Source organism: Glossina fuscipes, unplaced genomic scaffold, assembly GCF_014805625.2.
Source record: "Glossina fuscipes isolate IAEA_lab_2018 unplaced genomic scaffold, Yale_Gfus_2 3, whole genome shotgun sequence".
NCBI lineage: Eukaryota > Metazoa > Arthropoda > Insecta > Diptera > Glossinidae > Glossina > Glossina fuscipes.
This window is the reverse complement of record NW_023998417.1, coordinates 6,249,046-6,276,723: the sequence shown is the minus strand read 5'-3', so window position 1 is coordinate 6,276,723 and position 27,678 is coordinate 6,249,046. Positions and strand designations below refer to the sequence as shown.

Sequence of the window (27,678 nt, the reverse complement as noted above, 5' to 3'; positions counted from 1 at the left end):
TTTAATATAACCTAAAACAGGCATATATAATAATAAAGCATTTGTTCATTTACCGCGGCAGGTAATTTTTTTCAGCCAATTTTTCAACTTATATTTAATTTTCGAACGCTTACTTGGTGTGTGTGCGTTTTCTGGGAAATACCACTAATCTTTTTCTTTCTTCGGATTAATTTTAACGCGAATTACTTAGTTTCAGGCAAATTTTGTAGTTTGGGAAAATACATCCTTGCTAGAATTTTCTGTTTACTATATATATGGAAGGGCTCACTCCACCTCCGTAGTTAGTATTGAATTTAAATTCATCGAACGAAGACGTGACATTTTCTCTATACAACGAAAAATAAAAATTTTTCTGCAAAGCTATTTAGTTTTAAAATAAATTCAAAGAACGATCAATTCATTTATAGTGAAACGAAGCGTACGAGAAAATATTCAAAGGCGATTAGAAATTAACAAAATGTCGAATATGTAAGTGATAAATATTGATTTCTATTTAGCCTAAACATAATCCTTTGCTTTGTTTAAGTCTTTTATCCTCACAAAGATTATCGCTTTCGTCAAGTCAGTTACATTTTTGCATTTATTCATAACCGTAGGAAATTTTCGTTAATAATTTATTTTTTAATAATTAAAACAATCGGGTTTATACTTTATCTATGTTTAGATCAATATTTTTGCAAATTTTTTTAGGTTCCATTCACTTACCTTTATTTAAAATTTTTTATAATAATTTTTATTTATTAATTTTTTTTTTTTCTTTGGTGATAACTTTAGAGCATTTGTAGGAAATTGTTCATTGTTCTAATCTGAAGAAAATTATTGATGAAGAAGTAAAGTAAACTTTGAAGATGGATTAGTCATGTTAGTCCTTCCGTTTAAATATATATTCAAGAGAGTAAAATTAGATGACAACATCACCAAAAAAAAATCTATCGAAAATTCAATTCAAACAAAAGAAAGAAAATTCATTATAACCTCTTCAATCTATACAATCTCGGGGAAATTTTATTTACGCCCTTTCGTTCAAATTATTATTTCGCTAAAACGCAGTAGAAATGGTCCGTTTACATTATCTTTTCTTTTCTTTTGTTGTGTTTTGCTTCAAAACGCGAAAGGTGCAGTTTCAACGGCAACTTACGAAGGTCGCTATAGGTAAGCAATTAATACTAGCGTGCTATTGCTTTGCCTGGAAGGGAAATTTATAACGCTTTACGTAAAGTGTTTTTAGTGTTTCACTTGAAATTGTTGTGTTGTATTGTTCACACTTCATTGGATTCTGACCTTCGTGGTCAGCATTAGGTGTTGAGTCAATTTCTTTAGCTTATTTGATCTTAAAGCATTTTGGTTGATGCTTGCCTGGAATATGAGTGACTACCTAAGATCTCTTAGATCTGTTTTCAGTTAGAAAGTTAAGACGATGTGATGATCAGCTTTACTTTCACTTTTTTAGGGAAAAATTTAAAAGTTAAAAATTATTGTTAGTGAAGTGTTTAGTTTATTAATTCTTAATCGTAACCGTTTATAACATTAATTGACTTTTTTTATGACATTTCCAATACTTTTACGTTGTACTGTTTACGTAGACTCGGTAACTTTGACAGTGAACTCAGCAACAATGGAAATAGAACGATGCCCGCTGTTGAAGTGTTCAGAAATTCGACTTATTGCGACTTGCTTGAAACATCGCTGGGCCAAATTCATCCCTATCAGCAGCATAATTGTTTTATACTGAACGCAGAGGGCGAAAGTGTACATATATGCCGGACGTTGCTAAAGGTTGTTTCACCTTATTTTGCAAGCATTCGTAACTGTAAGTGACCTTAGAGAACCGTTAAACAACGAAACAGTAATGTTCTCATTTTTTTTTTTTTTTTTGTTGTTCTTAATCATTTAGCTGACATAAAAGGCGAGTTAGAAGAATTAATTAAATTGAGAAAAATTGACATATGTACGCTAAAAGAACTCACCTGTTACATGCGTAGTGGGATGATTAGAATTTCCAAAGACAATGTGCAATCACTTCTCGCAATGTCGGAGAGATTTCAAATGGATTGGATTAAGGATAAATGTTGTCGATTTCTCAAACAGCATTTTAACCACACAAACTGTTTTAGTATACGGAGACTTGCTGGTAGGTTTAAATTAAACTAAACTTGTGAAATTTTTGGATATAATATAAAAAAATTTCCATATATTTTTTGATTTTTTAGAAACGCATTCATGTAAAGAATTGTATAACTACTCTTACAATTATATTCTAAGAAGATTTGAGAAATTGACGAGTAGTCAAGATTTTCTTTCATTATCCTTAGACGAAGTAAGTAAATCCGAGGAAATCAATTTCAATTTTTGGTATTGATACATTGATTCAATCATTAAGACTAAACCATTTTTCTTTGACATTTTTACAGATTGAAAAACTTATACAAGACGAAGATTTGTGTGTAAAATCGGAAAAAAGCGTACTTCAAGCTGTAATGAACTGGATAAAGTACAGCCCGGAAAAACGGAATATTCACTTAGGTAGATTAATGAATTGTGTTCGTTTAGATTCAATCGATATGCAATTCATAATCGATTACGTTATTAATGAGCCTCTTATCACAAACGATCCGTTTTGCATGAAATTGGTTCTTGAGACTTTAAAGTACAGTTTAGCAAATGATCCGAAGACAAAAAGGCCGCGATCCAAATCTCGCAACGGAACAAAATATTTGCGATTTGTTAAAGGACTGACGGGGGAATAAATTAAGTAAGTTTGATATATAGCCTCTTACTTTCTTTATTCTTCCTGTCCGTGCAATACAAAGGTGGGATTGTGCTTCGGCGGATTTTCAATTGGAGAAGTTTTTCCAGGACTTGGAACTATAATTGATAATACGCTAAGCCTTTGATATCGTTCAAAATTTTTTAAAGATTGTAAATTGAACTCGAATTTTGCTAAAGACATTTATTAGCAACCTCAACCAGTTCTCTTAAATAATTCCCATCAGGCTATAGTTGGATTTGAAAGCATTGTTCGCTTAGATTAAAAGAAATTGAGATATTTTTCTAAAGACCACATGAAGCCGTACAGATGTAAAATGATGTAAACTTTGATTTTTTTCTCGTGCAGTAATCCTTTTAACAAATGCTTCAAAGTATCGGTATGTTGGCAGCAGCCGGTCACCGTGGTGTGCTTTACTTAAAAAAACGTATTTATTTAAAAGAAAACTCCACTCTATTACGCGCTAATCTATATGAAAATTCAATAGTCAAACCAATGTAAAGATTGAAAGTTTTTCTATCGATATCTAAAGAAAATTTTATATTTAACGAATTAGTTATGTGGATTAGTTCGCCAAATTGGTCCTCCTAGAGTTCTCAATAATAAGAATTATTGATTGTTTAATGTCTAACAATGAAATACAAAATAATATGAATTCCCAACAATTTGTTAAACGATGTACTTGTCTTTCAAATACGTCGGTTGTTTGCTTTCTTGTCGTTGTATGCCGCATTTTCGCCGAAAGCTCAGAGATGTCGTCTAGCAGTAATTTCGTTTGTTGCAAATATAGTTTTTCATGGTTAAGTTAAAAAACATTGTCATTCCATTCTTTGATTTTTTGCTTTACGAATTAAATATTTCTTGCGCAACAACAATCCACATAACGTTGTTTATGAATATAATTATATATGAATAATATAACATATACAGAGAAAGCCACCTGCATTGGTGTTAAGCACATGTTGCACCGAAGGTTGGTGCCCAGATCACATGTTTCTCTTGTATTTGCTTTCTATAGAGATCGTGTCTACGATTACTGGGGATGGTTTAAGTTATATACAGACTTTAAATATTTGCATTAATATAGTTTTATGCGTAAAAGACAGACATTTATAAAAACAAAGGGATTTCGAAAAAAAAAAATCAAAATTTCAAAAGTGAAATCTGAGAATTTGTTCAATTCGCTCAGCTTACTTTTGTTGAGCCAGAAATTATATCCAAAAAAGTTACAAATTCAAGAGAAGTGCTAAACGTCAAAGGAAACTTTTTAGATTGACAGGGCACTGAGTAGATATAATTTTTATTTTATGCGCCAATATATTGTTACGAAATTCTTTTCGTTTCGTATCACTACATCATGATTTTATTTACAATTAATTTTCTTAAAAGTAGGATTATAGTTCACTTGTTTTGATAGCATTGTTAACTTGAGCTTGCTTTTAAACACAAATGTTCTTTTCCTACTAACTCATTCTGCTTACACAAGCTAGTTACCATAATTGATGTGTTTTCCTCTAGTCTAGACGTACCACGTCTTTGTAATTGATTTTTCAATGCAATGATCAATAATAATTCTGGTGTCTCTGACTAGGGACGGATCTTGCGCTGTAATATTATTTTATAACTAACAGAACAAGCAAAGGGAATAAACACAGTTCATGCTAGATGTGGAAGTCCAAGTGTATTAACATAGTCAGTGCCTTTGCTCAAATCTAGCAACTATAACGTTTATGTTTATTATTTTGTCTGCAATAGTTTGCGGATATCCAAGGTGTGTATGGGCTTAGAGTCTTTCGCTGTAGGTTATTCCTTGGTTAGAGAATTCGCAGACATCTTTTATGTGCCAGTGTACTGGATATCTATTTTCCCTTCTTTACACTGCGTTCCTCATAAAATGTTGTCTTGTAACGGCATTATTTTGTCCTGCTGTGAAAGATTGCGGTCAGTTTCAATGATTTCCTTTAAGGAACTTGCAAAGTGTAAGGCTTCCTTGGCAGAGTCAGAAAAGGCTCATATATGCCTCTTCTGCACTTGGCAAAGTTACTATATTTTTGTTTTTGTTTCCTGCATTTTCAACAAAATGTCGCCTCACTGTAGTAAGACTAGCGATCGTCTACACTGTCCGCCCCGTCTGCGCCGGTGAACCCGTCGAGTAGTTTTTTGGATTTGACAAATACGAGACTTGTGTGGTGCGTTTGTTTTAAATATCTAAGGACTCGTTTTGTCATTGTCCACTGTTGTTCTCCGCGTACTATGTGACTTGTATTGACTTTATGCATTTACTTCGTGGGCTACATCCGGTCTTGTTGGTGTACCTAAGTTCATTAGAGAACCAATTCAATTTTCGTATTGCATTTTGTTATCATTGGTTTTTAGATAAGTAATTTGGTCAACTTTATAGCTATGTTTATGGTGTTGCCAAACTGAAATTCGCTAAGCTGGTGGATTTGTATTTCGATTGCCAAACCTATGTTTCCAATTTGTCAGAATTCCAGTCTTTATGTCTTTAAACCTGACAATCCGCTCACCTTTGTGCTTTGCACAAAGAAACCTATGTCTAACAAATATACGTGGCGTATACGTAACTAAAGGAAGAAACGAATTTGAATCTATTAAAAGCCAATTTAAATTCATTTTTCTCCGTTAATATCGGAGTAATTTTTCGAAATTTGCTAAAAAGTAATTCTGAAAAGTTGAATTCAGATTTCTTTAGATTATTTCAAAAGCATTTTCCCTTAACGATTTGCGTGGTATATATATGTCGGTGGAGTTGTCTGGTGTACGATGCATCATTGTGCGATGACCAACTGCTGTTAACAAACTGGGAGTTTGAGGCACTTATTAAAAGAACTTTACGAAAGGCGTGGTTGCTTGCTCCATTTGAGGGGTCATTTAATACGTTTTCACGACTGCGCTCCCAAATTCAACCATAGCTTGCTGACTTTTCAAATAAGCTATGGTTAGACCTTTTACAGATCTCTGTTAAGATAGTTAGTAAATGTCTTTGCTAATTAAATGCGAGCTTAGCAGACACCTACCATACTTAACTTTTGTTTGTATTCAATTTGTTTATCGCACGTGGAGAAGATAGTCATTTAGTTACCATAAAAAAAACACTACATATATATATATATATATATATAGATTTTAAATATGGAATATATTATATACATGTGTTATTATAAGAATACTGCGTGCATAGAGACATTTACGTATTACATGGTATTTTTTTATATTTTTATTTAATTTAATTTATTTTTACAATTTTGATTTTGTGAATTCGTTTTAAGAAAATCCCTGTATGTGCATATAAACGAAATAAAAAGTTTTTTTTTTCAATTTCCATTGATTACATTATTTGTTGCAATTATTTACAATCAATTTTGCCTAATTTCCTTTTTTAAGTTGATCCTTGCAAATGTTTTAAATGTACCACCGTCGAATTTGTTGATTCGTATATCCATTGTTGTGAGTCCAGATAACAATCAATAATTTTTGGAAGAACTGAGACCGGCAATCGGCGAAAAGTTAAGGTCTCGAAATTTTCTTTATATATTAAGGCATACTAATGGCATTGACGGCACGTTCTGTTGTCAATGTATAATTAAATGCTAAAAAGCCAAATAAAAATAAAGTATATTTCCTAAGCCTAAAGAGATGTCAAGACTAAAAAGCAGGTCGCGCCAGAAAGATTACATGGAAGCTTGAAAAGAAGTAAGAGTATGAATTAAATCAAATGTCGTTGCATTTGGTTAGAAACTGAGCGCACGAAATGGATGAAAGACGAAGTTAGAAATCCTACAGATTTATTATCTTAACTCGGAAATATTCCATGTTTATCACACAGATAACAAGTCGAAATAAACATGCGGAAGTATACTTGGCACAGTGTTTAGCGCCCTTCTTCTAAATATGACAAGAATAAGAATTAAAAAAGTGATTTTTTGCCCTCGTATACATGGATCGTTTAGTGAGAGTCCCATGCCGCTCACAACGCGATATTGATCGCTTAAGATTAAAACTACAGAGTACGTCATTTCGATTCTCTTCATTTCGATCTTAAGAAAAATGATTATATCGATGAAAATACGAAAAAATTGTCGGGGGTTTATTGTGCTTGTTACCAAGACCACAAGCATTTTCTAACTGTGGATTTTTAATCGTGAAAGTAATGTTTGTCTCAAATTTCAGCTTCTGATTTCCGTATTTGTGGTTATGGGTGTTTCCACAAAAAAATAAATACACGCGAAATGGCGGTAGTTCCAGTGTTAAGGGCTAATATTTGAAATTCCTCTTTTACCAGTAAGGGTCTCGATCTTCAGCCAGCATGATTTCAATTTTGTCTTCTATTCTGTATTTCTTACCTTTCGCTACAGTTACCTAAATTATCAGTGAGTTTTTTCTTTGTTTAAGCAAAAATATTTTCTAGGGGAATTTTACTAAACGGTTTCAATTTTTTTTATTCTTGTTATTTTTAAATTAAAGCTATGAGTATTTAGTGACAACTCCTGGCGCTGAAGAGCCATTGTTTTTAGCCGTTAAATTTTCATTACAATTGTTATTGTGACCTATTAGCAGCGGACGTCTTGGCGGCATACGTTCATTGACAGCATCTAAACCTTTGGCTTCAGCAAACGACGTTATTTGCTGCGTAGCACCTAAGCCTTTTAAAGCTAATGGAAGGGATTCAGAAAAAAAAAAAAAGAAAAGATAGAGTAAGCTGCGGTTATAAGTTCTAATAATGAAAATTAAACACTTACCATTACGTAATGAATCCTTGCCACCTGCTAGAGTACCAGCCGGTAAAGAACCAGTAGGTGTAAGACCTTTTAATTGCAAAACCGATTCGGATTCCTCTCTATGATAGAAGAAATATGAAAAAATGCAATATTCTTTGAACAAAAATGATGAGAATTATTCTTATATACCTTAATACCGAAAATACTCTCGACATTTTACCAATTGCTCGTATTTTATTGCGTATGATTTCCTTGCGTAAGGCCGACACAGACGAAGCTGAAATATTTGGAATTTTTTTTTTTTTAATTTTAAAGTTTTTTTTAAATGGATTTACATTTCGCATTTAAAACAATTTTTTTTTTTATTTTTATTATTGCAAAAGCTACTAAAAAGCTTTTGTGCGCAATGTGATTTACTCTTAATGCCGGTGCTGTATTACATACGTCATAAGCTTTTTGAAATTTATATTAAAATTTTTTCAAGTAAAAGCTTTAAAAAAAAAACAACACAATGTTAAATGAACTACAGAAAGTTAAAAGTGTACACTGGAAGAAAATTTTATTTTACATTGCATTTCTACATGAGAATTTTTTATGGTTGCAGCGAAAGCGATGATGAACATAAGATTTTTTTCTCTTTTTTTTTTTTTTTTTAAATTTTTAAGGAAATTCCCTCTTTCTTCGCAAGCTATCTAAGAATAGGTAATCACTCAAAAGCTATTTCTTACTCCATTCTTCTTTTGGCTCTTGTAAAGAAATTATAGCGAACGTAGTAGAACAAGCCCAGGCAAATTGACAATCTCACGCATACATATGGTATGCATCTACGACGTACATATGTAAACACCCCTTTGCATATGTGTACGGACTAATGTATATATAGATATGTAGGTATAAATGTGTGCACACATGAGGTATTATTTTAAATCAATCACCCAATAAAACAATTCTTTCGCGAGCTGTGAGGCGGTGGCGTTTATGCCGAAAACATCGTTCACATCCATCGACCGCAAATTTCAAGCGGAAAAAGTCAGTCAACATTGTTCGGTAAAGCCTTCATCTAATATAATGGTTGAACTATCAGCATTTTACAGTAAGTAAACTGGATCGTTATGGTTGACGAGGTCGTTCGAGTATTTCTCTTGAAGTTTCGGAGCGTCGAATGAAACAGCTTTACCTCCTTACATGACCCTAGTAGATAAAAACAAATAAAAGCATGATAGGTACATACGCAAGGGTTAACACAATTTTTCATTCAGGCTAACCGATCCAAATTTTTCACATCAATTTAGTATAGCGAAATATTGGGAATATTCAAGGAATTTGAACGAGAACTTTTTATAGCGTTTCGGTAATAGGCCTCAAGGAGAACAGAGTCAAAAATGCTTAAAAGGAAAATCATCTTAAAACACAAACTTTTTGATTTTGAACTAACGAGACTTGATAACATTTATTTATTACACATGAAGCAGATTTTAATAGGTAAGCGATACTATCTATTAATACAATTACGTACGCATATAAATAGCAAGTCAGGCACTATTTAAACATTGATTGCATTGATTACATAAGTAGTAAGTTAATCTTACCTTTCTTTGGAGGGTTACTGTTACTGTTACTGTTATTATTATTACTCATTGGTACAAGAACGATTTTCTTACGAAGTTCTGTATGAAAAATGTTTACAATAACATGCAACAGCAAAATATTATAAATGCAATGAAAAAAATATAATATTGGAAAAAGAAAAGTAAGAAATATAAAGAAGAAATTTTAAGTAAAAGTAAATGCCGCCTATACACATAATACGATATATAGAAGATATATAGTTTCTCCAACATCCAGTAATTACCACAACATTGATGACCACGTATTTACTATTAAGATAGAGTTATGACTCTGATTGAAGGCGATGTAAATGTTATGTGTCTCAAATATAGTTAAACATATTTTTTTTTATTCAAAGTTTAGAAAAAACATTAAAAATTTAATAATATTTCTAACATACCTTCTTCCAAATCATCATCGGCACCGCCAACCAATTCTTCGTCGGAGCAAATATTTAAGATGTTAACCAACATTTCGGTGACCTAAAAAAATACAAAGCAACACCAAATAAAAAATTGCTCTTCTTCAGTTATTAGTTTGCTTCGTTTCACCTTTTCGCCCACAAACGGCAACGACCACGAAAAGACATCCATAAAATTTGGCAACCAGTATGGATGAGGCGAACAATTAAATTGTCGTATATTCATAACGTTATTCTCATATTTAAGAACAGCTGCCTTTGTTAAAAATAGACAAAGATACTTTCATTTAGACTTAAATAAAAAACTATTACTAGTTTTTAGATGAACTTTTCAACTCGCATCGCCTCAAGTAAAGACGCAGCAATAGAAGAACTTCTTAATTGTAGTCAACTCATCTTGACTAATAAAAGTATAAATTATGCAAGCTTTTGCAAGGAAGATTGATATTCTTTGTGGTTTACAAGTTCTAAACAAGTAAAAACATGGCTCGCATTTCGCTTAGTGTAGTCAGAGATAGGGAAATGGTCGAAAACATGGTCCGATCCCAATCATTTTTAATAGCGTTCTCCGTTGGGCCATTTACAACATGTACAGCGTACCAAGTCTCATCAACGTATCTCAAAAATTGTCACCTGTGGGCTGAGCACAAGAACGTGACAGGCAGATGGACAGGCAAACCGTATGAGCTTAGATCGACAATAAACGGGGGATCTACCTCAATTCTCTTTGATTGTTGTATACATCCACACAAACTTAATATACCCTTTTTATCACAAGGCATATAGAGTATATGGTTTTTTGTTGTTGTTCTTGTTAGCTTTAAAGAATTTTCTAGGGGAGAAAAATTGTTGTTTACCTATCATTTGGTAAGTTTCAGTTTCTAGCAGGAATTGTGCGCCCGTGCGAACCGGACAGACGGACATACGGTACTCATCAGAGCAGTTTGTGGTCAAGTGAAGACAAAAATTGATTCTCCCTCGAATATGTGGATGTAAAAATTGTCTTTAAAATTTACATACTTTGTTGTTGTAGACATCCAAATAATTAGGAGCCGAAAATATGGTTATTAATGAAGGAAATCCGGTAACCTGATTTTTGCGGTACATTCGGTAGCTAAAAGGAGATGAAAAATTCGAAAATCATTTAACTATAAATTACATTTTACAACATACCCAGCGTCTTGAGCCTCGTGGGCCCTTACCACCGATAAAAGATTATTTTTTTGTAGGAACTCACAACAGGCTAAATAACTGTATATTAAAATCACTATTATATTCATGATTCTTTCGTTTGTTTCAAACTTCTTCGTTACTCACCTAAAGAAGTATGAACAACCACGTATCGAATTATGGGTAAAAAAATCATTATTCTTCTCATTACCGAATTCCTCCAAAGGATCGGACCACAATATATCACACATGGGTCCAAAAGCAGGTGGTTCACGAAATCTGTTTAACTAGGCAAAAATAAATTTTATTAATTTTTGATGCCTTTTTTTTTTGTTGTTTTTTTTTTTTAAAAGGAAAACTCTTTCAGTTTTTCTTCTATACTTTTTTTATATCATCGAGTGTGAATATTTCCGGAGATAGTCCTCCATGTATGCAAAGAAATTGTTGATTTAATAAAGCGGCCAAGGGTAGACAATCGAAAGCTTCCATACAGGCATCATATATTCGTTCCGAATATTTGATTTGACCTAAATTATTCAAATAGAAACGTGAGAAAAGACGTAAGAAAGGAAACAAGAATAACCAAGTAAACTGTAATCGGTCTGTCAGTTTCTGATCTACATAGATTCTTGGACGAAGGAACGGCTGAAAGGTCTTAGCACATTTCTTTATGTGAATGCGTAGCCGTCTGCAGGCTTGGATACTACCAAGGAATGGGCCGGAATTCGTAAGAATCTTTAAGCTTAGTATACATTAGATCTTCTAGGGCACGCTGTGCTATGCCCAAATCGTAATACAATGCAATCCGAGGTATATTCGCCTTTGAGACAGATCTTGGATATTATATATGTAAAATGCCTTATATTACTTCTTCTAAGTAATGATTTGCTCGAGCGGACTGACATTCTCCTGAATTTTCTTAAAGTTTACAGAAAAGCATTCCATAAATGTTAAGTCGACATTCAGCGTAGGTTAAATATTTTTGAGGGCTAAAGTTGTTGGCATCGGATGCAAGAACTTATGAGTCCGAGTTTCGGGTTTCTAATGAAATGCAAACTTATTTAAAATTTTCGACTAATCGCAATTATATATAATTAATGGTATCTTTGAGCTCTAAAGACGTTAGCATAACCTTTTCTTTATGTGGACATGGAAACAACTATACTTGGCAAATGCATTTCCTTTCACACTTACATTCCAGTTTAAACGTAAAATACTCGGTGAGGTGACGACACTCGTGATTACCACGCAATAAAAACAGTGTGTTTGGATAGCAAATTTTCAGCGACCATAAATACAAAACGCACTGTAATGATAAACATTCAGATATATACATAAATACATATTAGAAAGTAAGACGCTATAGATGTAAAGTTTTTACCTCAATACTAAAATATCCTCGGTCTACGTAATCACCGAGAAATAGGTAGCGAGTTGAACCTGGCGGACCACCGACCTCAAAGAGTTTTACCAAATCGAAAAATTGTCCATGTATATCACCGCATACTGTAATTGGTGCTTCAACATCGATCATATTTTTCTCCGCTCGCAATATGGCAGCACCCTCGCTAATAATACGCAAGGCTGGTTCCTCTTCAATGCGTCCCTCCAATATAAAATGTTCACGTAGAGTGTTATAATTCGGTTTATTTGTTTTTGTATCAAACACTTCGGTCATCGTGAGCTTGTGAGACGGTGGCAAAGGCACCTCTAATAGGGGTCGCAGATGGAGAAAGCAAATGCATAAAGTTGAAAATTATTTCTTTCATTAATAAAACTAGAAAAATGATTAAAGTCAATGAAATGTGAACAAGAAATAAACTGAAAATTTTATGAGTTTATTAAATTGTTACAGTCCGTTCCACATGACTTTTTGTTTTTGTTTCATACTACCAATAGGATCAACGAAGCTTGGAGGAAATATAATCAACAAAAACACAAACACTATGGTAAATTCTTTTTAAGCTTCGGGTCTACCTACGATGGAATTTTAATGATTGGATATTGCAGATGTTCTATCCTTTCCTAACTAAATGGTTATGAATCACTTTTCGAGTTGAATTTTTTAAAATACATTTAAATTACGTTTTTTTTATTTCCTTTTATTATGTTATTTTGTATATTTGGATTGTTTAATCACAGCACAGAAACAAAAGCTTCCCAAACATTAGCCTAAATATTTTTTAATAGCCCTAAAGGGTACGGCATTTAAATGCCATATGACATGTGTAAGAGCAAATGTGCTAAATTTGCTTAAAGAGAACGAAGCTCGGCGAGAAGGTTGTAAACGGTAAAGGGGTTAGTTCATTTTCTTTCCTTAACTTAGCCGGGTCAGTTTAATTAACTTTTTTTCCTTAGTTATCCTTTTAGTTTTCAAGGAATGTAAGTAAGAAATGACGAAAGAAGTTATCTCTTCGTATTTAAGAAGCATTAAATGGCTTGCAACCGTGCACACGTCAAGTCAGTACAATTCCTTCTCACATCCACTGCGAGAAGATGGAAACATTTCGATTTTCCCATTGCGCTGCAATCCTCAAAACATAACAATAGAGACAGTTACCTCATAAACTGAATGCGTACTTTTTACTTAGCGGGGATATTATGTCGGCTATGCGTCTGTCACAAGAATTTATATGCCTGCCTTACCCTGAAACATATAGTTCTTTGTTATATTCTATAAATTAGATTAATTTTATGATATAAAAACAATTTATATATCAATCAATCAATCAATCAATCAATCAATCAATCAATCGATCAATCAATTATAAAGTTATAAATAACTTGCAATACGGGAGGATGGATGAGCAGTCTAAGTACAATAAGTTACCGAGACAAACAAGTTTTTGTTTCGACTAAATAGATAAGAATTCATTTAATCTCCTGAGAACTGTTTTGGTTACTGCACGTGTTATTAACCCGCTGTTTAATAGCCCTAAGATGGAGTGAGAGTGCAGTCATTTGAATTTAGCTTAGGAATTTAAACAAGCGAATAGTGTTAAGGCGACAGGTGAAAAAGTATGCAGTGTGTACAATGAAAGTCAACAGCGAACTGAGTTCTGGCTTTGAGGAAAGCTTTTTGAAGACAGTACTGAAACAAAATCCATGTCAATCAATCAATCAGTCAAGGGATATGACAAGAAACTTGAGCAGGAGGAATGGAAGATTTTGCGTGAATGCAATGGCTTAGAGATTCGCTTGCAGCTTGGGTCTGCACTGGTCCTGTCTCTGTGCTAGCTGTGTATACCTGCTTTTTCTCTTTTTTTTTGTTTTTAGTTATTTATCTATTAATTTTTTTATTACCAGCAGGGATTTAATAATATTTATTTTGTCCGTCGGAGAGTGCACAACTTTAATACTTGTATAGATGCATTGGTAAAATGTGTAACGTAGACCTTAGACCTTACTTCCTTGAAAAACTATAAGGGGTTGAATAAAATTGAATAAAATTTCTAGTAAAATTATTTGCTTTTCGTCACAAAGCATGCGAAATTTTAGATCATTCTTTGCGGACCACGCACTAATTTCGCGAACCATATTACATTTGGAAGAAATATCGACAGTGGCATGCGAATAAAACATGTTTAAGAAACAGGATGCTTCGGTTCTGGGCGGATTAGACTGATGAATGAAGGTCTTCTTGTTTATGTTTCTATTTAGGAATACTCAAGAAATTTTTGTTTTTTTTTTTAAATATACTTGATATTCATTTAGAATTAGGAAAATTGTGCTTTGTCTAGCCATCGTTCATTTTTTTTATAATGCAATACAATCAAAAAGAAGAAAGTTGACTTTGACTGACAAGCACATGCGTATAATAATGAAAACAAAACTTAAATTGACACGTTACAGTCAAGGCAAGGCCGATTATTAAATAACCTTCGCCTGATACAGCACTTGTTAAAGAGTATTAAATATTATACCTCTCTTATTGCCTATAGATATTTAAGAAGAGCTATTGATTTATTGTTTGGTTCTAAAATTTCCCTTTACTTTAGAACGAAATTTTTCAGTTTTGATTGACTCCAACAATAATATGGGAAATTATCGTCTTTGGTTTAATGTCTTAGGTCTGACGATGATAATGACAAACATTCAAAAACTTAGCTATACAATATAATATTAGAACCTTACATTGCCACTTAAAGGCTTACTTTTCATGGGACCTCTTATATTGAGAGAATAAACCCATCTACTCTATCGCTATTTCTGGCTACTAGATGTCCTAGTCCTGGCTGCCATATAAAAGCTAATAGGAACGTGTATATGGGAGAAGGCTGAAAAAATCGAATCCACATTTTTTTCGTTCATTTATTATTTCAAAATACAATTCTTCACTAACTTTTGTCCACTAACTTTCTAAACGAAGGTATTATAGTATGTGGAATACTCGCGCAAAAGATTCAATAGCTTTCCATTTAGTTGAGGCAAAGTATGTCAGCGTACCAAATTTCATTAAAATTCGATTTAAGAATTGCGAGACGCAAGCTTGAATACAACTTGCATAGGCAGACATAACTTGTACGGACGGACAGATATGCGTAAATCGTTTCAGAAAGTGATTGATCGGTAAAAGTCGGTGAGTCTAATTAAAGCTTTTTAAGATGCTTAACGCGTCCTTACAAACTGTATATACCTTTCTCACAAGTGCTGTGGAGCACAATAAAACAAAACAATTTTACAAAAATTGCCAGAAATCATATGTGTATTTACACAAAAATCAATAAATAGAATGTTTTAATGTACTTAGCTGCGACACTGTAGAAAAAGATTGATTAACCCAACTGGTAGCTAAGGCAAACGAAGTGAATATCAAAAAAAAATGAAAAATGACTGAAGGACAACGGTTTCGTTGTGCGGTAGCAATGAGAGGGTGTGGAATATTTTATTATACATATTTTTCAAGGCATTGGATGCAGTGGCAGTTTGTAGTAACAGAATCTGTACAATAGTTCCAATATCTTGGCTATGTTTATTGAACACGTCGCGCTGGTAAATCGCACGTGCTTCACATGTTAAACAATGTGGCATTAAATGTTATATATTTTTTAATTGATACCATAGCAAGCAATCGCGCGTAATTCTAAGGAGGGATGAATGCCATAGGCAGCAAATATGGTATTCTTATGGACATATTCGTTATTGTCGGCGTTGATGCGAATTTCATTATTAACTTGAAGTCGAAGATTTTAGCTAATTTAAGTGATACGCAGATATCGAACTCTCATTATTCAATACCTTACCTATCCGTATAGATTGAGCTAAAGATGAGTTCCGATATTTCGTTAAGTAAACAAGCAGGGAAATAATTTATCTATGTTTGTATTACTAGAGTGCGATTTGGAGTCGAAAAACTATATAAATCAAATCAATTGTTAACATAGATATACAATTTGCCAACAACATTGGTTATTATATTACGAAGATAATAGTACTGTCAGCCAGACCACAACATCTTGACTACTACTAGCGTTCTAAAGAACGAACATCGATATTTTGCATTACATCTTAACTTTGTATTTGCCTAACGAAGTTTAATTATTTAATTTAATTTTATATTCGCCTGCTGGGATTGTGATTCTCTCACTCTATCCGCAAGTATTCGCAGTCGACATTTTATTTTAAATCTATTTTGATTAGTCAGTTTATGCTATGAAGTTATTTATTATTTTAATCTCTCTCTCTCTCTCTTTTCCTCTCTCTCCCTCTCTCTCTCTCTCTCTCTCTCTCTCTCTATTCACAATTAATTTTCTATTTTCTGTCAGTATATCTGTGTGTATGCGCGATAATTTATAGACTTTATAAAAGATCATATCGTATGCTTTTGCATCCAAGAGATTGTCTGTCTATTAATCAAATCACTAACCTACATCAATCGCCTTCAAGACAGTAACGAATTCTGCCTCTGTCACTCAATCGCTTATCGATCCGATCAGTCGCTTGAATTCGCTTAAAATTTTAGTATCTCATGATGATACATTGCATAGCATTTGTTTAATTCGATTTTTGCACACATAAATGCAAAAGCAAGAAGAAAACAAGAAAAGAAAAGATTATTTTTAAATCACTTGTTGATATTTGAAAACTATTGAAGTGTACATCTCTGATATACAACATTATGTCTATTTTAAAGTCTATCGGCATGTCTGCCAACTGAAATATATATATTTAGATAAAATACATATAAATGTGTATGCAATTTGTGTGTGTGTGTGTGTGTGTGTAAGGGAAGCCTCTACATAGGCAATAAAACTTTTGGCAATGATTTTATATAAGAAGAGTAAACAATTTTCTTCTTTTTTTTTTGCTTATTTTCTCTTTTTGTACGAAAAAAATATTGGCCATGATTTACAGTAAAATTATGTGCTTTGCTCTGTTTTGTTTTGCTTTGCGTTGCTTTGCATTGTTTTGGAGAAAAGCAAAAAATATGTTTAATTTGTTTTGTCTTGTTTACCATCAATAATGCGTTCCTTCGTCTTTGCATATTTACAACGAGCCTTATTTCCTAACGTGGTCGTATTTACAGGATCGGTAGACGAGTTGTTTGCAGTAATTTGTTTGTTTGACGACATTGAAAATATTTTATTTATTTATTTTTTTTTTTTGAGAAATTCTTTTTTATTATTGTCTTTTTAAAAAGTATCACAAAATAAAATTAAATTGTTTTATTTTTATATATATATTTATAGCGTCTACGAAAGGCTACAAATATTAACATTAAAATTATTACATCGTTTGTAAAAATTAGAAACCTTAAGAATTCGGCTCGCACTATATATGATAGGTTTGTTTATTTGCTTGTTTGTTGCTTGAATCAAAATTAGTGGAAAACTATTGCCGTGACCTCTGCGCTTGTTGTTGACATAAGCGATGTCCTCTGCTTATAAACATAACCACATACAAACACTAAACCGAAATTCTAATATCTCATTACATTTTTATGGACACAAGGTTGTGCTTAAATGTTTACTAATATCTTTAAAATGACAAATGGCAAATGGCATATGTTATCGTACAAGGATCGTTCGAAAACACATTGCGTTGTTTAATTTATTAATTGATGAATGTCCCCTAAACACGCGGGTGGGTGCGGCCGTGATCTCGAAAGATTCTATAATATATAGGGAGAGAGGAACAGAGGGAGTACTATTTATTTGTGCATGTTCGACTTGCAAATGGAAACGTTTGGACGGTTATTCAAAAGATGAGCGGTAGGGTTGAAAAGCAGTCACTCGTAATGGGCAGTGAGCCGGGCGGAGTTTGGGAAAGCTGAGAAAGCCAAGAAGTCCTGTTGAAGGACTTGATTGATAAACAAATATCTTCTTTCTCTTTGGAACATCTGACGTGCATACAGATATGAACAAGCACAATACAGTCAACATTAGGTCGATACTCATAAGCATCGCCCATGACTTTCCGGAACTTTCACTGTGCACGGTTTGAGAACCCCTGGCGAGATGTAGATTCTTCGGAGTTCACACCTATGAATTATATTCTAAGTTTGAAAGGGCGTAGGCCGTGCAAATGGTGCGGATGTTCTTTACACTGCCTTCAAAAAATCCCTGATACTTGAATACACAGCAAATCAAGAGCTGCCGATACTTCCCACGTTGTTACCACCAAAGAGGAGGGATTGCCCATTATTTTTCTTGTAGGCTAAAAGTCAGTATTTAGTTTTGTCCACGTTACAATTTACCCTATTTGCCTGAACCCCATTCAGATATTTTTCTGAGGTTTCTATTAAGTGTAACTCGTCGTATAGAAAGAGACGAGTTATTGCTTCCTGTAAATGAGTAAATAGGGTTTACCGTTACGCACAAGAAGAGAGAAGGAGAACCGGCACATAAGAAGCTCGACAATTTACATTTTCTAATCGTAGGTCGCGACCGGGATAAATTCGTGTTTAGAAAGGGTATGATTTATCATTGTGCCCTGAATATTTATAACCTTCACCTAACATTTTTTTATTTTTCCTCAAACGAAATGAATCATTACCCGATTTAAAGAAAAAAGGAAATTTTCAGTCAATAGCTACTAAAGGAATTCAAAGAACAAAGTCTTACAAGAGCTGAACTTATATCAGACGATAGAAGACTACATCGAAAAGATCGTTGTTAGATAGGTATATTAGAACGGTTCAATAATCGCGACATTAAACGCCGCAGACTGCACTATAATTTTGTGTGTCTGAAATTGTTTAAATTTACTGTTTCTTATACTAAATCATTTACGACGTCGCATATCCGTTAACATCCATCTATTATAGTTTTTCCATGAAAAGTAATAAACGCTGCGCATAAGCGCCTAACGTTTTCAATAATTTGTAGTCTGTCTGCAAAAGGTATCTGTTTTTTTATTTATCGGTTTTCTCGTTGCGCGCTCTTCTAATTGATATAAACTGAGCTATTTTGAAAATGTAATTTTCCCACTCACTTTTACTTTTTCTAAATTTCTAATGCTTTAATAGAGAAATGCGCATAAAGTGGGCGGTAGAACGCATCGTTGAAATTTTATAACAATTTTTGATAAAAATTCATCGGATATATAATGCACTTAGAGCATATGGCACTTATGGCGTATAAAGTGCCTACACGCATTTTTGTATTTATTGAGAAAACTTAAATTTCGTAATGCTTGCTTGCTAAAGGCCCGCAAGTGTTATTCGAGAAAATATAATTCACGAAGATGGGACCATTTTTTACTTATTGTGGATACATTTGTTACAACAGATCACGAGATTTTTTATAATTTCGGTTTATGCGGACGATGGTTCTAAAGTGCAATGACGTAGAAGTTGTAACTTGCTGTTCTTAGTTTTTTTTATGACCTTGGAAATTGCAAACGTCAAGTGACGTATAGACGAAAGGACATTCGAAAATCATTAGATTGACTTAGTTCAGACTTTGGCTGGAACGAAACCGTTGAAGCGCATTTCCCTTACAAAGTAAACAATAATCTTATGTATATAATTTGAATTCCGTCCATTGAGGGCAAAGACAATAATTTAAGAAGTATCATCAGCTTTTTCACTTTCTCGCTCACTCGCTTCGCTATGAAATAATTATTTATGAATATTTTAATTTGATTAATGTTTAACAATCAGCTTAATTGTTCTTTTAAATATTGTTTACAAATAATTGTGCCATTATTTTTTATATAAAAGTTTTTTTTTTTTTTTTTTTTTTTTTTAAATATTATTTAAATAATTTTGGCGATCTTTGCACTGGCACTGTAATTACAGAACCTGCAATGGGCCTTTAATTAATTAGTTTTTCACATGCTTCATAAATTGTAAGGAAAAAAAAAAAAGAAATCATTGTCATCACCACATTGCTTTTGTTTCCCGATTTAAGAAAAAATTTTTTTTTTTTTTTTTCGCTTTTGTATAATATTCAGTGATAATTGACAATATATGCCGTTCGTTCACTTCAAGGCAATCGTGGGTGGGCGAAAGCAAAATCTTTTGTAAACTAAATAATAATAATATTTAGGTGGTTTCCGTGAAAAAAAACATTGACACTTCTACATCTATATATGCTTTTGCTTTTGCGCTGAACTTGAACTTGAATTTTTTTTTTTTTTTCGCACTAATAGTTAAGTTTTATTTTCCATTTATTTATTTATTTATTTATTTTTTTGTTTTTGTCTTTTTTTTTTGTCTTATAGCTAAGATATAGAAAAAATTTTGTTTTTTTTTTTTTCTTTTTTGACCGATTTTACACACATTCCGTATATTTTTTAGCTGTACCGTTATGATTTGTAAAAAAAATTTTTCAGACGTAGGAATTCCGTTCGTTCATAAGAGCTGCGTTTCCATTTTTCGTATTAGATAAAATATGCCGCGATCTGCTCGCAACGCTGAACGAATGAATTTCAAATGTTGAGTTTTCTTGCCCTTGAATTGTGATCTTCAGAAAATTTAGATATGCATCTGCATTGGCTCTAAATGATTTCTTTTTCAGAGAACTAAGCGCATTTCACAGGCGCAGTGAGAGCAAAATTTTTCTTTACTCCCAATTAATTGAAAACCTCTTCGATACTCTTTTTTTTTTTTTTTTTTTTTAAATTTTCTTTTTAAAAATTTTCTTTTTCTTGTTTAATCAATTCAAAATGCTCAGAATACAATATCTAAGAGGAGGGCTATGTACGTGCGTGCATATGTATGTTCGGATAAATGATTTAAAATTTTCATAAATTTAAAAAAGTTTTTTTTTTCGTCAACTGGTTAGTAAATATTTATATATATATGTGCGATGTGTTTTTATTTATTTGTTTTTTATTTTTTATTTATTTTTTTTTCTTCCTTTTCTGCTCAATGAATACTTTTTTGCTGTGTAGGTGTTTAGTTCATCAAAATTTTTGATTACCGATCCGTGTGTTTTTGTCATTTGGTCTCATTTAATCATCGGCTATACTATACCATATATTTTCTATGTAATCGTGGAAGGTTATTATTTATTATTATTATTTTTTTTTTTATATAGCTATGTGTGTTTGCAACATATTATTAAATAATAATGTCTTTTTCGTGCGGCAATTTTAATGATTGCAACAAAACTGTACTGGCTTTGGAAATGATTATTAAGCACATTACCAGATCGATCGCAATAATTTTAATATATAACAAATATTTGTGCCAAATTTTAAATTGACGTCGACTGACTGACTATACAGCATAAGTTACTGAACAAAAAACGTATGCTGAACTGAAATATCATGCAACTGATTTGTTACTGATTTGAGGCTAAATATGAAGATGGTAAGCAAGAGCGTAATGGTTTTGTTTTTATTTCTTTCTTACCCACTTTTTGTAGTACTAAAAAATCGACCACTAGATAGATAGTTTAAAAGACGGATGGACAAACAGAGAAATCGACGCATAATCATACACAATATCTTTTGTTCGTGAGTTGTTGGCTGCGTCTTTTTCCTAGAAACAGGATAACCGTTTACTGATGGAGGGGAAAACCAAAAAAAAAAAAAAAAAAAAATCTTAGGTTGAATGTTGTTATTATTATTGTTATTGCTACTATTATTAAGTTTTTACATTGCTCAGTTCAAAGCTGGGAATTCACCTATCCCCGGATCTATTATGACAAAAGGTTGGACTCAACTGCTTTCTAATTTTTTCTTTTGATACTTTTATGATTAGTTATTACTATTATTATTATTTTTGTTATTATTTTTTTTTTATTATTATATTAAAAAACGTTTTGAATCATAAATCAGTTATAAATTCTAATATTTTTTTGATTCATGTGTTCACAGTGCGATTTTTCATATAATCTCGGAATATCATCTTTTACTATTCCATCACATGCACATAGCCATGATCATATCATGCTCTCAGTCGTCGGCTCAACATTTCTCAGATATATAAAATATAACTGATTGGTCTATGTGACTTCCAATAAGAGGCAGCTTGTTGAGAAAAGACGCGACATCTGTCTCTCTAAAGACTTTATAATCTTTATAGCGAAACCGTTAAATGCTTCTTGGCCGCCAAGACATTACTGACTTAACGTTGCTAACAGGAATCACAGTGAGAGTGAGAGGCAACCAAGTCTACGTGAAAACAATCGTAGTAGCTCCCATCACTACAAACGAAGAGTTTCTGGAGAGTGGTGAATAACAATGAAAATGAAATTCTACGCACTTTTGTGCTTTTCTTGATCGGAGCTTGGCCTGCTAGCTTTGCAAACTATGTCTGGAAGCGAGAGATATAGATTGTATGGATTCGTTCAGTAGTAATATCTTTTTTGATATAATGTTCTGTGTGGTTATTATTAGTATTCCATTAGTAAGAGTCTGAGATTTGTTTTCAACTTTTGGCGTTTACTTGCACGTGCTTTAGGCGGGCTTTAAATAATAGCCGGTTGTTTTAAGACTTTTTAAATATTTGACTTTCTCTTTAGGTATTGGCCGACTTTTGCGGTCAATACTTCTCCTTTTTTTATCAATGCCTAGAATCTTTTTTCGATTTAGATGGCGCTGATTTGAAAATAACGCTAGTAATGTCTTTCATAAATTCAGCAATGATTTCTTACAAGCAGCAGGAATGTAGAAAATTTTTATCAATTCAGGTTCCCTTTTTCCTTAAGACACCTACAGCTTCCTTCTTAAAGTCTAGCACTAATTTGTTGTAAGGAATATGACCGAGAGGACAACTTCATCTTTGGCATTATATTCATTAATTGGATTAGATATTCTCGCCTCATCTGTCCTTCTCTTTTTGTTTATTAAGGCATACTCTCATCGCTCTCTAGTTGTGGACCATCGCTCTTTTTGAAAATTTAGTCGATCTATGGTTACGACGTGCATGCCTATATATATATGGTATATATATTAATGCATTTTGTGAAGAAAAAAAAGAATTTGCACACTGCGCCATAATATACATTAATGTTTCGCAGCAAAAAAAAAAAAAAGGAAGAAAAAAAAAAACGTTGAGAAAAAATGATTTTAAATATATAACAAAACGAGACACACGACTCATTTAAGGTGACTGTGTGCAAGTTTGTATGGGGAATGATGAGAAAATTCATAACACGGTCATTAACTCATTGATAATTTTGTGTTGTGCAGGTATTTAAGGTAACATTTAAACGGGAGGAGCGACAATAAATTTGTTTTTTCATTTTTTTATTTATTTATTTATTCATTTATTTATTTATTTTTTTTTTTGTTTTTCATTTGGTTTTCTAAAATAGTTTAAACAAAATTTTAAAATGTTTATTTTTTGCCAATTCAAAGAAACAAATAAATAAAATAAAAATAAGATTTTGTTTATTCAGTCACGTTCGTTTGTATCGATGAAAGATTTGTAAAGAAATTTTATTTATTTATTTTTTTATTCTTTATATTGTGGGTATTTAAACTATTGGAAGTAATGTAAGAGTAATGAAAATGTAATTAACTAATCGATGAGACAGAGTAAAGAAGAAAAAAAAAAAAAAAAAGAACCGAAATAAGAAAATCAAGTTTCTTTGTTTATATGGAACAAAAAAAATCTTTAATAAGATGGGCAACAACTTCAATGAAAACAACTTCTTTAATTGAAAAGTTTAATTTTTCTGAGAATATGGAGAAAAATATCCGCAACACTCGTCAATTCAAGCTATGCATGATCCAATTTTATTGCGGCGCCAAATCGTTTTGTATCTCTTTAGACCATTGTATGGTTCTCCTTGCTAAAGCATCTTATGCGGCGAAACACATACATGATAAGATTGTTTTTTTTTTTTTGATCATTGACGGTACAGGTGTTGAAATCTTGCCTTCGGCAATGAGAGCCGTTAACTAACCTCTGGTTTTTATTAAGGTTTCAAGACGCTTAGTCCATAAATCGAGAGTTTTTAATGTTAGCACACCGTGCGCCCACATATTACCAAGCATTATCAAAATGCGATAACTGAAGAAGTTTTTCTGGGGAGATGTATACATTCATTCGGTAAATGAATAGTGCATAGTGCTTCCTATAGTATATCGCACAGAAAGAAGAGCAACCATTGAAGAGTGTAATTGGCCATCAGCTTGGTTTTTCCATACCGTGGAATTCAATCCAATTAAAAATTAGGCACTTGTATGCTCACTTTGTGTCATGTCTTATGTTACTACTTCAATTTTCTTACATACAAGACTGTGCTTCCAATCAGTCATCACTATTAATCAGGTTGCATCACAAAGCCGCTCTTACTGATGCAATTGGCTTTCGCGTGACAGGACTTAATTACTCACCTAATAATAGCCAATGAGCTTAATAGAATAATAATAGTTTATTTACACACACACACACTCACACAACACACTATAAGTCGAAGTGCGAAGTGCAAAGTTAATGATAAAATACTTAAAAATTATTTTTTATTTTAAGATTTTATTAAATCTCCTTATAATAATTCTAGAAACCCATAGAATTATATAACACTTTAAACATCTTTGAAGTTTTATCTTTTGATGTTAACTTTGGCTCTGTTACTCTATTAGAAGGCGAATGTTGAACATATATGACATAGGGACAAAGTCTAAATAAAAACATTTGTATATTTTCGTTTAATAATTGAACAAAAAAGATTGTGGGGAGGTGGGAGGGGAAGTAGCATTTCCTCCCTTTTCGTGATAGTCTTTCAAAAAAAAAAAAAAAAAAAATGCTATTATAGTTAGTTAATCTTTGAGATTTTCGCTTGATCATGCAGACACTGCAGCGTAATTAACTTTCATATGCCTTAACTAGGATGATGCATTTATATATTTTAGAAATTTACGTGTTATTTTTGTCATTTACATTAATTTTCGTAAACTAATTGTCGTTAAGAACATTTTCTCTCATATATGCTGCTACTTGATTTTTGCAAACTGCCATCAAATTTTTGGCGAAACGAACATCATACTATGTATATTAAGTTTTTTTTATTGGCAAAGGTTCTGATTTTATTTTAAAAAGCTGTATACACACAGATGTACATAAAAAGCTTTAATAGCATCTGCATTGTACGCCTACCTTAATACAAACGTTTATGCAACATATATATATATACATACAGATGTGGACATTTGTGTTATTTTAAAATTTAAAATTAGCCACATTTTCTTATTTTGTTTTAATAGGTGAGACTAAATTTAAATATGCATGGCTTCGCACTTTTCTTTTATAAATAATCTAATTGCCTTTGTATATTAAATCGGCAAATAAGTACTCTATATATTCCATAATATCGATGCATGTCTCTCTATATACTAGTTTTGTTAATTGTTGTGTTAATTCGTTTGCGACATCTGGAGATCCTAACAAAACATATAATGATTTTTTTAAAGACCTCAGTCAGTCCATGTCTGTCTTTACATTGCGGAAACTTTTAAAGTCACATAGATTAGAACAGAAGGATATGGATAGTGGAATCATGTCGAATTTGTCTTACGACAGTCGTTGCTCTCCCCACATTGACTGTATACTAAAGGATTTTGAAGCTGAAAAGATAATGGTAAAGTAAAAAGTTGTTCATTCTATACCTTCTCGGTCGATGAGTAGATTTTTAGATATATTTATTTATACTCATGAGTAATCGAGTAGGTAAGAGTCGCGAGTACCAAGCTAGTAATCGCAGATTCAAATCTTGGTCCGGTAATGTTTATTTTGATCGTAGCTATAGTAACTGTTTAGTCGGTAAAGCTATAATACTTATGGATTGGGCATATATCCACTATGCAGCGGCCAGTACCTCTATACTATTTTTTACCTTCTCTTACCTCATGCCAACGCGTTCAGAGCATAGGGTAGATCACCTGATCACCTGGTCATGTTAAAAAAAAAAAAACCTTAATATCATTGCAAAAATAATCTCAATCGATAAAAAACATTTTCTCTTATGATTTTCTAGTTTGCCCCTAGTTTGGGAAACTATTAGGAGTACGCGTAGTAAAATTTTTCATTTTCTAATTTTATTGCATACATTTTTGTAGACATCTGGTAGAGCAATTGAAATAAATATTTAAAGTTAACGATTGTTTCTTCTACCATTTGCACGAAAACGGAAAGAGACTCGAGTATTGTCTTTCTAATCTTAGTCTATTAAAGTGGTATAATCTTCGGTTTTCTTTTGAGTTTCTATTCTAGTCGTGTTCCCTAACATTCTCGAAGAGTATCGAAAATTTAATTGCTTATGTTGTTGTGTAATATCATCAGAATTCTAGCAATTCATTTTAAATTCAAAGCCGATTCACATACAGAAATACTCATTACAATAAAAACCGGAACCTGCCAAAAAAAAAAAAAAAACATCAGAATTCTAGGAATTTATTTTAAATTCACCTACAGAAATTCTCACTACAATGGAAATCGGAATCTGCCGAAAGAAAAACAAAAAGAACTGAAAGTTGAATTTGCGGCGATTTACTGTCAAGAAAGATTCGTATAAACCAATTAGGCATGTCTTTAATTACGACAGCAAGCTTGAAATTTTTGTAGTATAGTATGAGTATGGTAAGCTTCGAAGTGCTTAAAAAATATCATAAATTGTGAATAAATGATTTTGGGTTGAAAAAACAGCGTCATTGATCCAATCGTATTTGTCCTTCCGATTCAATCTTGTTAAAGAAATGTCATGCTCTAAATATTTTCTTTTGAATATGATGTGCGTCTCTAAATGTTTGCTTTTATTATATTATCATTAAGTTCAAAAATAAATAAAATCTGTCTAATAGACAAGAAGAGTGACTACGCATTAGTTGCCACTTGCATATGGCAGTGACTTTAGTGAAACCTCACACCATCCTGCGGCAAACGCTACCTCTCTCTCTCTCACTCTCTCTCTCTCTCTCTCTCTCTGTTTGTGTGTGTGTCTCTCTCTCTCTCTCTCTCTCTTTCTCTTTCTCTCTCTCTATCTCCCTCTCTATTTCCTTCCACATGATCGCCATTTTATTAACACACTTGCATATGGCCGTAACTGTGGTAAAACCTCACGGGTTGCGGCACATTCTATCCATCCCTCTCTCTCTCGCTCTCTTCCTTTGTATTATCTTCCAAATGATTGCCATATTACTAGCATATGTATAGGGTGACGGAACGTTCATTGAAAAAAAAAAGAAGAAAAACAGAAAGAAGGCAATTGTTTGACCACGATCTTTATAAATTTTAAATCGGGCTAGTGTGCTCTTTTTTTCCATTCATCCATCACTGTAACACACACTCTTTTACGCATGCGTGCCATTTTATAATGACTAAATGAATAAACGTGAAAATTGCTAAAAGAAACGGAAGAACAGAACGGAAATTTTTGCAGTGCCAAAATGTTTTCATTAGGATATAAAAAAAAGGGAAAAAAATTTGGCCTTAAAATGATTCGGTCTAACATCGATCGGACGTACACTTCTTTCCTTTTCTTTTCTTTTAAATTTTTTCGATTTGCTCATAAGGATTTTCATGCCGTTAACCTAAAGCGAAAGTAAGGTTTTTTTGTAGGGTAGGTTTTTTTGTA

General features: G+C 32.7%; 2 protein-coding genes across 4 annotated transcripts in view; one reads left to right on the top strand and one right to left on the bottom strand.

Moving 5' to 3' along the window:
* Positions 1-1,629: 1,629 nt before the first annotated feature.
* The window catches only part of LOC119634503 (kelch-like protein diablo), a 49,994-nt gene continuing 23,945 nt past the window's right edge, over positions 1,630-27,678 (top strand). The window contains exons 1-4 of the mRNA XM_038028721.1: positions 1,630-1,810; positions 1,895-2,131; positions 2,211-2,317; positions 2,412-2,523. Coding sequence (XP_037884649.1) covers positions 1,630-1,810; positions 1,895-2,131; positions 2,211-2,317; positions 2,412-2,523 — 637 coding nt within the window. The remainder of the gene's footprint in view (positions 1,811-1,894; positions 2,132-2,210; positions 2,318-2,411; positions 2,524-27,678) is intronic.
* Positions 7,202-17,333, bottom strand: LOC119634972 (serine/threonine-protein phosphatase 2B catalytic subunit 1). 3 transcript variants are annotated; one of them, XM_038029448.1, is made up of 13 exons: positions 17,160-17,333; positions 12,087-12,415; positions 11,900-12,011; positions 11,087-11,232; positions 10,853-10,992; positions 10,709-10,786; positions 10,556-10,649; positions 9,666-9,791; positions 9,515-9,596; positions 9,096-9,173; positions 7,696-7,783; positions 7,528-7,625; positions 7,202-7,440 (listed from the first exon to the last, which is right to left on the bottom strand). In XM_038029448.1, the coding sequence occupies exons 1-13, from the start codon at positions 17,275-17,277 to the stop codon at positions 7,253-7,255; spliced, it is 1,677 nt and encodes a 558-aa protein (XP_037885376.1). In that variant the 5' UTR covers positions 17,278-17,333; the 3' UTR covers positions 7,202-7,252. The 3 variants fall into 3 exon arrangements, with proteins under 3 accessions (XP_037885376.1, XP_037885378.1, XP_037885377.1); XM_038029450.1 differs by lacking the exon at positions 17,160-17,333 and adding an exon at positions 16,572-17,147; XM_038029449.1 differs by lacking the exon at positions 9,096-9,173.

What these genes read in the sequence shown, in the direction of transcription:
- LOC119634972 (XM_038029448.1), bottom strand. Translation starts at nt 17,277, where the DNA reads ATGTCGTCAAACAAACAAATTACTGCAAACAACTCGTCTACCGATCCT. An exon ending in TGGATGTCTACAACAACAAA is followed by an intron (nt 9,792 to 10,555) that starts GTATGTAAATTT and finishes TTTTTAACAAAG; the next exon opens with GCAGCTGTTCTTAAATATGA. An exon ending in TGCCGTTTGTGGGCGAAAAG is followed by an intron (nt 9,597 to 9,665) that starts GTGAAACGAAGC and finishes GTATTTTTTTAG; the next exon opens with GTCACCGAAATGTTGGTTAA.